This window comes from Notamacropus eugenii, chromosome 5 (genome assembly GCF_028372415.1).
Source record: "Notamacropus eugenii isolate mMacEug1 chromosome 5, mMacEug1.pri_v2, whole genome shotgun sequence".
NCBI classification, from domain to species: Eukaryota; Metazoa; Chordata; class Mammalia; order Diprotodontia; family Macropodidae; genus Notamacropus; species Notamacropus eugenii.
The window spans coordinates 58131140-58145009 of record NC_092876.1 but is presented as its reverse complement, the minus strand read 5'-3'; the positions used below and the strand labels follow the sequence as shown (position 1 = coordinate 58145009).

Here is a 13870-nt window from a genome sequence, read left to right as displayed (position 1 = left end):
ATAGAAAACTATCTTGCCCTTTAAAAAAAGTAAAGTGGAAGGGGATAAGAGGTGGTGATGATAAAATGGAGGGCAGACAAAAGGAAGGGGTTCAGAATGCATGCCATCTTGGGGTAGGGGAAAGGGAAAGATGGGGAGAAAATTTTGTGGAAATGAATGTTGAAAACTAAAAATAAATAAATAAAAAGAATCCCAGATCAATACAGCTCTGGAAAAATCACTTTTTTCTCTGGACCTCAGTTTCTTTATCTGTAAAAGAAAGTGTTGGACTTAATGACTTGTAAAGTTCCATGTAGTTCTGCATCTTTAGTCCTCTGGCCTCCAAAGTTTCTTCATTTCTAACATCCTATTTAGTCTCAGTTTTCTCATCCATAAAATGGATCAGGAATAAAGGAGCAGTCAAACTTTTTATCTCATAAGGTTGTTATGAGGACTGAATAAATGGTGAATTGTAAGTCAGAGGACGTGGGTTCGAGTTTGGCTGCTCAACTGCTTAGTTAGCTATGTTACCTTAGACAAGTTACTTTATCTCTGGGCCTCAGTTTCCTACTCTGTAAAATGAGGAGTTTGTACTAGCTGACCTCTAAGGTCTCAGTGAGCCTTAAAACCTAAGATCTTCTGTGTGAAGCACTTTGAAGACATTCCCTAGGGATGTTGGGGAGGGGTGCGGAATAGGAAATTGGCATAACCCTTTGATTTCCCCTGGGGGAGGGGGTCAAGCATTTACTAAGATCCTACTATGTGCCAGGCACTGTGTTAAACACAGTTAAGTTACAAAATTTAATTCTCACAACTCTGTGAGGTAAGTGCTATGTTCCTTACTTTACAATTGAGGAAACTGAGGCAGATGGAAGTTAAGTGACTTGCCCAGGGTCATACAGTTAGTAAGTATCTGAGGATGGATTTGAGCTCAGACCTTTCTGATTCCAGGCCACGCATTTTATCCACTATGCCACCTCACTGCTTGAAGGGGCAGGGGACTATCTCCTTGTGCATTCTCCTCTTCTTCAAACCATTTACGTCCCCTTCTTCCAAACTTTGCTCAGGCTCCTCTTTTTCTCTGAAGCCTTCCCAGACACATGATATAGCCCAGGGGTGGGGAACCTGTAGCCTCGAGGCCATGTGTAGCCTTCTAGGTCCTTTGACCAATTCCAAGTGTTACAGAACAAATCCTTTTATTAAGGGGATTTGTTCTGTAAAGTTTGGAGTCAGTGAAAGAGCTGCACTTGAGGACCTAGAGGATTTGTTGTATGAAGCTTGGGTTCAGTCAAAGGGCTGCACTTGAGGGCCTAGAAGCCCTGAACTGTAAACCTACTTCTTCCCTGCCTCCCTCAATCCAATACTGTCCTCATGTGGCACCCTCTTGTTCATTCATCACCATACAACATTTATTATAGATCCTACTTTGTGCAGGACAAGGGCTTGGAGAGACTGAAAAAAACAATCTCTGCCTGTAAGAAACTTAGTTTAGTTGGGAGATAAGACACCTCAATAGGTGACCATGATAACACTATACTGTATGAAAAATGTATTGGAGAAATCTGTGAGATCAGAGTGGGGAAATCATTACCAACCAGGGGGATCACAGGAAGCTTCGTGGCTTTTGAGTTGGATAGGAATCTAAGAGGTGAAGAAAGGAAAGGTAGATATTCTAGGCACAAGGGGGAGTGAGAATTAAGGTGCTGAGTGGAGAGAACACAGGGTATGCTGGGGAGGGTTGGGGGTGGGTGGGGAGCAGAGAGTCATGCAGAGTGACAGAAGTACAGCTTATGTAAAAGGGAAGATCATGAGACAGGAAAGGGAGGGAGGACCATGGATACCAGGCTGAAGAGTTTGAACTTTATCAACACAGTTTCAGAAACCACTAATGGGTCAAGAGCAGAGGAATGTCTGGGGCGGGGGGTTCCTTTACAGAAAACCTTCTCCCATTGCTGAAGCACTTTTACTTCAAAGGTTTCCCTCGAGATATTGCCTTTTCTCCTCCCAGAATTCCTAGGAAGTAGAGGAAAATTTGGATTATTCTCTTTGTTTTCTAGAGGACACTGAAGCCCAGAGTGGTCTTCTATGTTGGGACCACTCATTCTGTGGATCTGGTCTCCTATACGCCCTCAACAGAGCATCTCTCTACCCCCTCCCCAGCCCACATTTGTCTTTTTCCCATTTCTGCTCATCGAATCAGTTAGTCTTCAGCTGGGGTCTTAGCTCAGCTGCCCGGTTCCCACAGAGCTCAGACCAGGAGCATTGGTTGGAAGAATGTTTGTATTTACACAGGTGCATGCCTTGTGCAAACAAACATTCATATCCCAGAGAGACCAAAATGAGCTATTATTTGATTAGATCTGCGTGTGTTCTGTATGTATGCCTGTTAGGCCAGGGAGGGGCTATGTTTTCCCTTTCATCACTACAGATACCAGAATTGAAAGGAACTTTAGCCACTATGGAGAGCAGCTCAGGCCTGAAAGGAATCTCCACGTTAACATAGCTGACAAGCAGACTGGAAGACCCCGCCTCCTGCAGAGGGGAGTTTGCACCTCTCACAGCAGCTCCTGCCACCTTTGGACATCTGGTGTTCTTAGAGGTTTTTTCTGACTTTGGAGTCATCTCAGAATAGTCCTCTTAAGGTGTGGGCCTTACTTCTCCCTTCAGAGGCTTTCTGAGAGCGGGAAGTGGAAGATATGTATGAAATCCTCTCCTCTTCCCGTCCTCTCTTCTGGGCTCATTAGTTTATGTTATCTCTTCATGCTGTGACATCATGTGTTCATTACCACCCTGACACCCTGTGTTCTAATGTCCTTCCCAGCTCTGACATCCTGTGCTCTAAGGGCCCTCCCAGCTCTGACATTCTGTGTTCTAAGGGCCCTCCCAGCTCTGACATCCTGTGCTCTGAGGGCCCTCCCAGCTCTGACATTCTGTGTTCTAAGGGCCCTCCCAGCTCTGACATTCTGTGTTCTAAGGGCCCTCCCAGCTCTGACATTCTGTGTTCTAAGGGCCCTCCCAGCTCTGACATCCTGTGCTCTGAGGGCCCTCCCAGCTCTGACATTCTGTGCTCTAAGGGCCCTCCCAGCTCTGACATTCTGTGTTCTAAGGGCCCTCCCAGCTCTGACATTCTGTGTTCTAAGGGCCCTCCCAGCTCTGACATCCTGTGCTCTGAGGGCCCTCCCAGCTCTGACATTCTGTGTTCTAAGGGCCCTCCCAGCTCTGACATCCTGTGTTCTAAGGGCCCTCCCAGCTCTGACATCCTGTGTTCTAAGGGCCCTCCCAGCTCTGATATTCTGTGTTCTGAGGGCCCTCCCAGCTCTGACATCCTGTGTTCTAAGGGCCCTCCCAGCTCTGACATCCTGTGCTCTAAGGGCCCTCCCAGCTCTGACATTCTGTGTTCTAAGGGCCCTCCCAGCTCTGACATTCTGTGTTCTAAGGGCCCTCCCAGCTCTGACATTCAGTGTTCTAGGGCCCTCCCAGCTCTGACATTCTGTGTTCTAAGGGCCCTCCCAGCTCTGTCATTCTTTGTTCTAAGGGTCTTCCCAGCTCTGACATTTGATGCTCCTTTGATGTACACTTGATTACTTATTAACATGATAGTTTTAGTGGAAGATAATGGAGTTGAGGCTTAGTCATTTCAGGATTTTGCTATATTTGAATCTGGGGGAATTTCCCAAGGGAAACACCCAATACAGTGGGAGATTTCTTCACCTTACACTCCCTCTAGGTGGATTTTCCTATAAATTGGCTTCCTTGGAGCTCTGGTCCTCTCTCATGCCACCTCGACCCAGAACATTTGCTACCTTCCCACCTGTGTGTGTCCATGAGTGTGGGCAGTCCTGGGGACCACACTCTATTACTGGTCTATCAGCTGGATTCACTGGTGGCTAGGCTGTTGGCCACTTCCTCAACATTCTTCAATCCCCAAACTGGTCACCTATGTTTCTGGTAGTTATACAAATAAGATACTTCCAGTTATGACAGGGCAGAGAAGCAAATTGTGGCCCCAGTTCTCATGTCAGTTTATACCAGAAAACCAGTTAAAACCTGAGAAAATAGTAATGGCTAACATTCACATTGTGCTTTAAGTTTGGTCAAGTTCTTTACAAATATTACCTCCTTTGAGCCTCATAACAAGCCTGAAATGTAGGTGTTATTATCCCCAACTTACCAATGAGGCAACTGAGGCTGTGATTTTAAGTGACCCTCCCAGTCTCACACAGCTTATAAGTATGTAAAGAAGAACTTGAAGTCAGATCTTCCTAACTCCAAGTCCAAGATTCTGTTCTATTTCATGACATCACAGCCAAAGATGTGGGTTGGATCCACCTATTGGACTGTAAAGTTCATTAGGACAGAGATTAGTCCCCTATCTAAACTTAAAATGTCCTCCAGCTACCTACGCAGCATTTGGTTTGCACATGAGAATATACAAATGATCTGGTATTTCCTGCTGGAAACTCCCAGTATGGAAACTATCTCTGCCAACCTATTAAGATGGCAGCCAATCCATGACTTAGTAGCTAAGACCCAGGGAATTGCCAGAGGCATGTGGAGGTTAAATTACTTGACCAAAATCATACATCTGGTGAACAAGGCAGAATTTACACCCAGGTTGGTCTTCTTCACACTAAACTCAGTCATAGAATCATAGTCCTAAACCTGGAAAGGACCTTAAAAGACTTCATTTTACAAATGAAGAAACTGAGATCCCGAAAGGTCAAGTCACTTGCCCAATGTCTCATGGGAAGAGTAAATGGCAGAACCCAATTTGAACAGGTTCAAGGCTTTTTCTAAAACAACCCAGTTGTCCTCAGGACTCCAGGCAGTCTCTGCACACAACACAAATAGGGGCTTCCTAATTCTATGTTCAGTGAAAGTTTATTTCAGGTTTGGGGACTCTCAGAGCACCATCTTGTGGGGAATGAACATCATACCCATTTGGAAGATTAGTGTACCTGAAGCTCTGAGGGGTAAAAGGGACCACAGAGTTAGTGGCAGGGAGAAGACTCCAACCTCACAAGATGCCTTGTCAAGGCCTGGGCTGGGGTGGGGGTGGCCCTAGATTCTTGAAGATTACCAATGCTAGTAGCCGAAAATCTGTCAAGACCCACAGAGGAGGGACCTCAGAGATCGAAGAGACCAACCACCCTCATTCTACAGCTGACGGAACTGACTTGCCCAAAGTTACTTTGGGAGGTAGGACTTGAACGTGGTTCTTCTAACTCCGAAAGGGAGATTTACCTGCCTGGTGTTCTATGGAGCCAGAAGGGCTTCTACTGCAGAATCAGTTTCAAACCTTACCTCTGTTACTGAGAACCAGTTCAGTTCTGTTTGGAGACGCTCAAGCCCAGGGTAGTGGAAAAACAGGAATGCCCTTAGCCATAACAAAGCCTAGAGATCATTTGCTAAGCCATAGAAAAAATCTGGGATGTGCACCAGGGAAAGGAGTACCACCATCAAAGAAATTACAGATGCTCTAAGTATTAAACAAACTCACATTCTACAGGGCTTTCAGGGTTACAAGGTCCATGCTCCACAACCCCCCTGGACAGTAGGTAACTCCAGGATTATTATTGTTCATTGTATTTACAGATGAGAGAACTGAGGCTGGAAAAAGGGCAAGGACTCCCCCAAGATCACAGGCTGGCACATGCCAGACGCAAGATTCAAACCCAGGTCTTTTGAATCTGGAGTACATACTCTTTCCACTGTTCCATGGCTAAGAGGGAGTCCCTCCGAAATAATAAGGGGATCTCTACACCCTAGTCTGTGCCATATTGGGGGCAGGTAGTACCAGGACCGTGGGTATGAGGGTGCCCTGTGGAGATGGGAAGCCTTGGAGCTCATTGGAAAGGAAGTGGGGGGAAACGTAGTCGGCCAGGAAGCGGAGGTGGAACTGGCGGCCCACACAGTGGATGAGGTTGTCCACCACTGCACACTGGAAAGCAGCTGGGTAGTGCACGCGGTAAGTGGCGCACTCGTACCAGAGGCGAGTCCGGGCACTACAGCGATAGACCCCAATGCCCAGACTGCGGTTGAGGTCAAAGCGGTAGAGGAAGCCATTGACGGCCGCCATCTCAGCTGTCCGGTCCTTGCCACCCGCCGTGGGGCTGGCGCGCCAGCGGTCTTCCTGCCTGGAATAGCGAAGCAGCAGGTAACGCAGGGTGCCCCCTGTGACGTAGATCTCACCATCGCAAGCCGTAGCTGTGTGGGCCAAGGCGAAGGTGTCATTGGGCAGGGGCGCCATGAAGGTCCAGCGGTTCTGGCGAGGGTCGTAGCGTTCCACTGTGTACAGGCATTCACCTCCGATGGCATACATGTACCCATCCAAGACCACAAGTTTGCAGTGGGGCCGTGCCTGGTTCAGAGGGCACATCTCCTTCCAGATGCCTGTCAGAGGGTTGTAGCAGAACATCCTGTTGGAGGCTTGCCCCCCAACTCTCTGGCACCCAGTCACTACAAAGAGATAATTGAAGAGACTACAGATGGCACAACCCCGGGATGTGGCCTCTGGGGGTAGGCTGGCAAGGGGCCACCAGGTATCTTGCTCGTTATTGTAGGCACAGAGGCGGCCAGTGCTCTCCTGGGGGCAGACATCTGCCACCACCAGGTACTTCTGCCCCTGGAGCCGCCTCTGGAGGATCAGCTCCCGTTCAGCCCCGCTCAGACGACTATAGATGTCGGGGCTTTGAAGGACCTGGAGATAGTTATCACTCATTACCTTGTAGGCTGCCTCTTTCAGGGCATCCAGCTTTTCCTTTTTGGCCAGACTCAACACTTCGTAACAGTTGCCTAGGTCCAGGTGGGTGTTTTGAGCAGCCCCAGGGACCAGGGGGAGCTGAAAGAAGTTGGTCCCAGCTACCAGCTCCACCTTAGGTTCCAGACTGGCTGCAGCTGGGTTGAGATCTGGAGACTCTGCAGATGAGTGGAAGGCTGTCTGGATGTCACTGGAGGATGAGGTCCCCGTGTTGTGTAGCTGCAGCTGGAACTCTGGGTTCTCTGCGATTTGAAGAAAACTGTTCTTCCGGCTGATGCCAGACCCAGGTGGCAAAGAGGGACTCTGAACGGAAAGGACGCTCTCACATCTATCCTTAACATTGTCCTCAGGATGGGCACAGCTTGGTGAAGTCAAGGAACTGGTATCAGAGAACCTGCTCTGAGGTGGAGCTGAAAGCCTCCCAAAACTGGGGAGCAAGGGTGAGCCCTGAGGCACAGTTATCCCTCCAAGGATCCCAGGGGTGCTGGCTCCTGGGGCCAGCATGTCTCTGGAGATGGATTGGGAGGTAGACTCCACATAGTAGTCATAGATTTTCCCTTTTAGGCCAGGACTGGCAGGTGCCTCCCCTGGCCCCCCAACTCTTCCTTTCAGCATCTGCTCCCCAAGAAAGTTCTCCTCTACCTGGGCCCTGGCCAGGGAAGAGAAGACATAAGAGGTATCTGCTTCCCTGGCATGCTGGCTGACAGCCAGGCCCATGTCTGAGGTGGCCCTGATAAGCCCCACACCCTCCTGGCTGACCCCAGCAGTTTGAGTGAAGACCCAGCTCCTATTCATGTCCCCCAAACCTGCGGCACAGGCAACCTTCTTACTGCCAGAATCAGAGATCTCCTCCTTCCTCTGCCCCCTGATACAGTCTAGGAGGAGCCCAGGCTCCTGCCATGAGTCACTGGGGCAGTCTGTTTCATTATCATCTTGAGCAAGTCCAGGCTGGGGGCTTTCAAGTTCATAGTCACAGTTCTTACCCTGTCCGATTCCTTTTTCTCCCAGACAGTCCCAGACCAGGAGTTTTCCAGGGTGTTGCTCTTCAGTCTTGAAGTGTGCCCCTCTGTTCTCTTCGGGATGCCTATCTCCAAGGTCCAGGCTGCCTCTGGCTTTGGTGTCAGAGGCCCCACCAGCACTTCCTGGCTGGCCATTCCACAAAGCTGGGTTACCTTGTACTCCCTCCTCCCTGATGACCTGTCGCCGCCGACTGAGGCCTGGCAGCTGAGCTCTGGGTGAGGTGCTAGCAGAATCTACCTGGCCTGCTACCTCGGGCTCCTCAGTGGCAGTGACATCAGCTTTTGCTGTGCCACCCCTAGGTGGGTCCCGGGCCGGCCAGTACTTGTACAGTCTGTATATGAGAGTCCCCAGCAGCAGGGCAGCAGCAGAGAACACGAGCTTTCCAGTAAACTGCATTTCCAAATGCCAGTCCCAGGGCTCAGAGCTGCTGTCGCTCATCGTAGGGTAACAGGCCCCACAGAGGCCAAGGAATGTAAGGAATCTGATTAATTATTGCCCAACCAAAACTGGTTCTTGCTGCTTTGAGGGGTTCCTTCTTGGCACTGTCCCCAAAGCAGAAGCAGAGGTGACTTTGAGCTGGCTGGCAGCGGGCACCTCCAGGGCAGCAGCTGGCAGAGAGCAGGCCTGGAGGACAACGCCTTCTTGCCATAGGTGCTTTGCATGGGGAGGATTGAGGGGAGGGTTCAGGCAGCGGCAGACAAGTTTATTGTCATCCAGGTAAATAGAGACCCAGGACGCTGGAGAGGTAGAATCCTTTGCAAGAGTCACCTGATGCCTGGAAACACAGTCTGATTTTGGCTATTTTCATTTTCAGCCTTTGCAAATCTTCCTGGCAGGGGAGGACTCTGACCTGGTGCTTTCCCTCATATGGGGCAGGGTGGGGGTAGAGGGAGGGTCAATGGATCCTCACTGGGGATACTTCTCTTCCCGCCTGCCCAGTTGGGTCCGGTCGTGGGGGTTGGGACTATTGTTCCAGAGGGAGGGAAGGGGCAGGGGAGCAGTCACACAGCGGGCCTCCGGGAACACAGAGCAGCTGAGGGCTTGAGCCAAGAACTAAATCCAAACCACCTGATCTGACACCCCTCCCCCTCCCTTTTCTGGTTCTACACCCCTTCCTTGCCTTCTTTCTTCTCCAAACTGGTTTATTAAAAAGAACCTCGGCACCCATCTATGTAGTCTGTTTGTCTCCAGGTTAGGGGAGGAGAGCCTTCTGAGCAAATGTTGAGTGATCACTTGCAGGGTCTTGTTCAGGTACTCCCTGGGTTAGTTGGTCACCAAGGTCCCTTACAGCTCTCAAAGTCTTGTCACGGGGTCTCTGGAAATGTGTGGAGCCCTTCACGGGGCAGCAAATTCTAGAGAAAAATCTCTTGACAGATTCAGAAGTCAATGTCAGGGGTTTGAATTCCTCCTTGACTATTTCCTGCCTGTATGACCTTGGATAGATCACTTTTAACCCTAACCTACCTAAACTTCAATTTTCTCAATTATAAAAATGAAGGATTTGCCCTGGATGACCTAGATAGATAGGATGTCACAATCCTGAGTTATTTGTTCTTTCTAGGCTTCTGTTTCCTCTTTTACTTTTTTAAAAGTTTTATTGATTTAATTTTTAATTTATGGACTAAAACAAGCATTTCCATAACACAGTGTAATAAAAAAGATGATTGCACATGAAACTGCAAATCTATTATGTGAAGCTTGCCATTCTTTTAAAATATATAATAAGGTTATCATATAAATTTATTTTAAAAAATTTTTTCTCCTCCCCTCCCTTTACTATTTAGATACAAATGTATATGCATATGTAAAACCATTCTGCTCATACTTCTCCTTATTAATTTTTTCTCTAGATACATGGAGTGTCTTCCTTCATATGTCCAGTGTAGTTAATTTGGGTATTTATAATATTCAGACTTATTTGCTCAAAGATGTACCAATATTATTCAATATTGCATTGGAAATCTTAGCAATAGCAGTAAGAGAAGAAAAAGAAAAAGAAGGACTCAGAATAGGGAATGAGGTAATAAAACTATCTGCTTTTGCAGATGATATGATGATATACTTGGAAAATTCCAAAGACTCAACTAAAAAGTTAGTTGAAACAATAATTTTTGCAAAGTAGCAGAATTTAAAATAAATCCACACAAATAATCAATATTATGATATATCACAAACAAAACCCTGCAAGAAGAAATAGTAAGTAATTCTAAACAGTATAATAACTGCATATTGTATTATGTATAATTGTATATTATATAATATTGTATAAAACAGTATAACAGTAAAACAACTCTAAACAGTATAAAATTCATGGGAACGCACCTGCCAAAACAATCCCCAAAACTATATGAACAAAATTATTTCTAAAAATCCTTAAAATCAGATTTAAATAATTGGAGAAATATTAACTGTTCATGGGTAGGCAGGGCCAATATAATAAAAATGACAGTTTCCTCTTTTTCAAAATGAGGAGGTTAGATTAAGTGGCTGCTTCCAGTTCTAAAGCTATTAGCCAGATTTGAATTCAAAATGCACTTATTAAGAACCTAGTCCTGCCAAGACTCTGAGTTAGGGGTGATACAGATAAAAGTGAAGCAATTCCTCCTCTCAAGGGGCTTGCACTCTGGAGAGATGGTGGGAAAGCAATGTAGTCCAGGTTCCAACCATCTAGCTTTCAGTCTTTTGTCTTTACGACAGGAATGACAATATACACGTGGGCTACCCCTAGGCTATAGTATTCTATGTTGAGATAGTATTTGAGATAGAGACAATTCTTTGAAATGTAAAGGGTAAAATGATGTGTAAATGTGGGTTTTTGTTATTATTACCGAGAAGCTCAGGACAGGGAGTGAATGTAGTAAACTGTTAGCAAAACAACTTTTATTATAGTAGAGGGAATTGCAGTTAAGAGGAGCAATTGGGGTGTGATTGGGGAGAATTAGCTGGACTCAAGAAAAAAATAACAAAATGAAACAAAGCATGGACTTGAGTGCTGGGAGAAACCATGGTTCTAATCCCACCCTTACCAGTACCTCACTGGGTGACCTTTGGCAAATCAGGGCTGGTCTAGGTAATCTACAAGACCCCTTCTGGCTCCAGTAGACTGAGACAGATGGTGGAGGACCTAGTTGGTTAGGTTAAAAAATCTAACCTTTATCTGTAGTTAACAAATTTATACCAGGAAGGGAATGAAGTAGTTAGAGTTGTGAGTTTGAACTGAATGTGTAGACAGAGGATCTGGATTTGAATAATGACTCTTCTGTTTATCAGAGACTGGGAGGAGCTAAGCCACTCTTTCCTGACTACCCCTCTCCTCTAAATTCCATATTTCCACCCCCTTTTCACTTCTAGTTTTGAGAATTGTAAACAAGTGAACGCTGTGTTACTCTAGGAAAGTGTGCATCCTTGGGCTACCTGAGTGTGGCTTTCACTTTCAACTTCTATTGAGACTTTCCAGACCCAAACTCTCGCCCATGGCTACTGATCTCACTAATTCTTGGTCTTTTCCATTAGAATGTAGGGCGCTTGATGGCAGGTAACCTTTTACTTTTGTATTTGCATCCCAAGCTTGAAGCATAGTGTACACTAATCTCTTAATGAGTTTCTTTCCTCCCTTTCTCTTCCTCTCTCCCTCCCCATTTCTTTCTCCCTCCCTTCTCCTTTCCTTCCTTCCCCTCCCTCCCTCTGTCCTTCCTTTCTTACTCCCTTCTTCCTTCCTTCCTTCCTTCCTTCCTTCCTTCCTTCCTTCCTTCCTTCCTTCCTTCCTTCCTTCCTTCCTTCCTCTCTTCCTTCCTTAACCTAATTCTCAGGTTCCTCATATATAAAAGTGTTTGTGGGGTTTAAATTGGTGATGTCTAAGATCCTTTTCTGCTCCAAATCCTACAGTTCATGACATAAGATTGATTAATTTCACCTTTGGTGCAGGATGGATGGATGGATGAACTGGGGTTGGGAGAGAGCACCAGAGGTAGGTTCATAGATAAGAGGGCTTGTAGTGACATTGAGGCCCATTGACTTTGAATTCTGACTGAGCTACTTCCTACTTGTTTTAACTTGGAGATGCAGAATCCCCTTTCAGTGATTCCCTTTCCTCATCTGTAAAATGGGAATGATATAGCTGCACTCCCTGCCTCACAGGACAGTTAGGAGGAACTTGAATGCTAAGATGATTCTGTTATCTCACCCAAGTGGTTTCTCCCTCCAGTAGGGAGAATAGCAGCACGTATACTCTTTCTCATTCAGTAAATGTCTAACACATCTTCCCATAAATCCTCCATGAAGCCTCCAACCTGTTATGCTGGGGACCACCAAATTCAGATCTTTTCCCAGGGAAAAATTCAGTGTCTCAGGGACACTGAATAGCTCCCAATGGAACGCGTAGGCTGTCCACTGATAGGGCAGCTCTCATTCTTGCTAAATGAAGGAAACTCTTGTTTCCCTTTCCAGTCATGGAAATGGTATCCTTTACAGCCTGTCTCTTGTGCAGCTCATTCTTGAGGATGGAAGATGGCCATCCTATCTGCCATGTGCCTCTCCAATGTTTTTGAATGACTTCCGACTTTAAATCTTCAGAGGTGGTGGTGTATATATATAATGACTGAGCCACTTTGAATAGCTGGAAAACAAGAGAACTAGAAACTATGGGAGGGAGGCAAATATCCTACTTTTTTTTAAGGAAGAAAATGAATCCAGAAACCTAAAGTACAGTGAGCGTGGCTTTGATTCTTGGTAAAATTCTAGAATGTCAAGCCAATTCAAGAAGCATTTATTCAGCACCTATTGTATGCCAGACACTGTACTAATCACTGAGGATAAGGAGAAAAGCAAACCGCAGCCCCTGCCTTCAAGCAACTTATAATCTAATGAGGGAAACACCATGGAAATAATTATGTGCAAAAACGATATAGAGTAAGTTGGAGGTAATCTTAGAGGAAAGGTGCCAGCTTCAAGGAGGGATGGTTAGCAAACATTTATTAAAGGAAGCAGTGATCTCAAAGGACTCGCATGATTTCATTAAGAACAGGTCAAACTAGACTGATGTAATTTCATTTTTTTGATGGGTTAGTAGACTGGTAGATCAAGGGGGTGCCATGGATAGAATTTAGCTAGATTTTAGCAAAGCAGTTTGGAAAAGATGAAAAGATAAAAGCTAGAAAAGTAGTTCTTAAAGTGTGGACTTAATAGCCCTGAGGGTTCCTGAGACCCGGGGTGGGGGTGGGGGGGTGCTGTGGTCTGTGAGTTTAAAATTTTTTTATGGTACCATTAAGATCCTTCAATTTCTAATATTACTAGCATTGATAGCTATAACCCACATATACAAAAGCTCTTGGGGGGGGGCATCAATAATTTTAAGGGTATAAAAGGGAAGGGGAAAAGGAAGGAATAAGCATTTGTATAGTATTTATTTGTTATTCACCCCTCTCCCATCTTTTACAGTTGAGGAAACTGAAGCAAACAGAGGTAAAGTGACTTGCCCAGAGTCACACAGTACTGGAGTGTCTGAGGCAGGATTGGAACTCAGGTCTTCCTAATTTCAGCCAGATGGTGCAGTCAATAGAGCAGCTGTGCCTGAAGTCAGAAACAGTCATCTTCCTGAGTTCTGTGTGATCCTAGACAAATAACTTAACCTTATTTGCCTCAGTTTCCTCATCTGTAAAATGAGCTGGAGAAGGAAATGGCAAAATTATTCTAGTATCTTTGCCAAGAAAACCCTCAATGGAGTCACAAAGAGTCAGACATGACTGAAATGACTGAACAAGAATTCCTATTTCTTCTCTCTCCTGTGCCATCCAGCTGACTCCCTAAGGAGGTTCTAAGCCCAAGAAGTTTGAGGACCCATTGAACCAAAAGTGCGATGAGGTGCATTCAGAACTCATTCAAAGACTGGTCCAAAAGAGTAGCCCTTAATGGTTTGATGTCAACTTGAAGGGATGTATCCAGTGGAGTTCCCCAGGGATCAGTGATTGGCTCTGTGCTGTTACTTTTTTTTTTTTTTTAATTCTTGTTTGGTTAAAGGCATAGTTGACTTCCTCATTGACTTTACAGACCACCCAGATCTTGGAGGAGATGGATGATGTGGTGAAGATTCCCAAAGTTGTGGGCAGGCTGGAA

At 46.0% G+C, this 13870-nt stretch overlaps 1 protein-coding gene across 1 annotated transcript; it reads right to left on the bottom strand.

Annotated features, from left to right (window-relative positions):
* Positions 1 to 3611: 3611 nt before the first annotated feature.
* KLHDC7A (kelch domain containing 7A) lies at positions 3612 to 8940 on the bottom strand. The gene has a single exon (XM_072609086.1). The coding sequence runs from the start codon at positions 8195 to 8197 to the stop codon at positions 5738 to 5740; it is 2460 nt and encodes an 819-aa protein (XP_072465187.1). The 5' UTR covers positions 8198 to 8940; the 3' UTR covers positions 3612 to 5737.
* Between the last annotated feature and the right edge of the window lie 4930 nt (positions 8941 to 13870).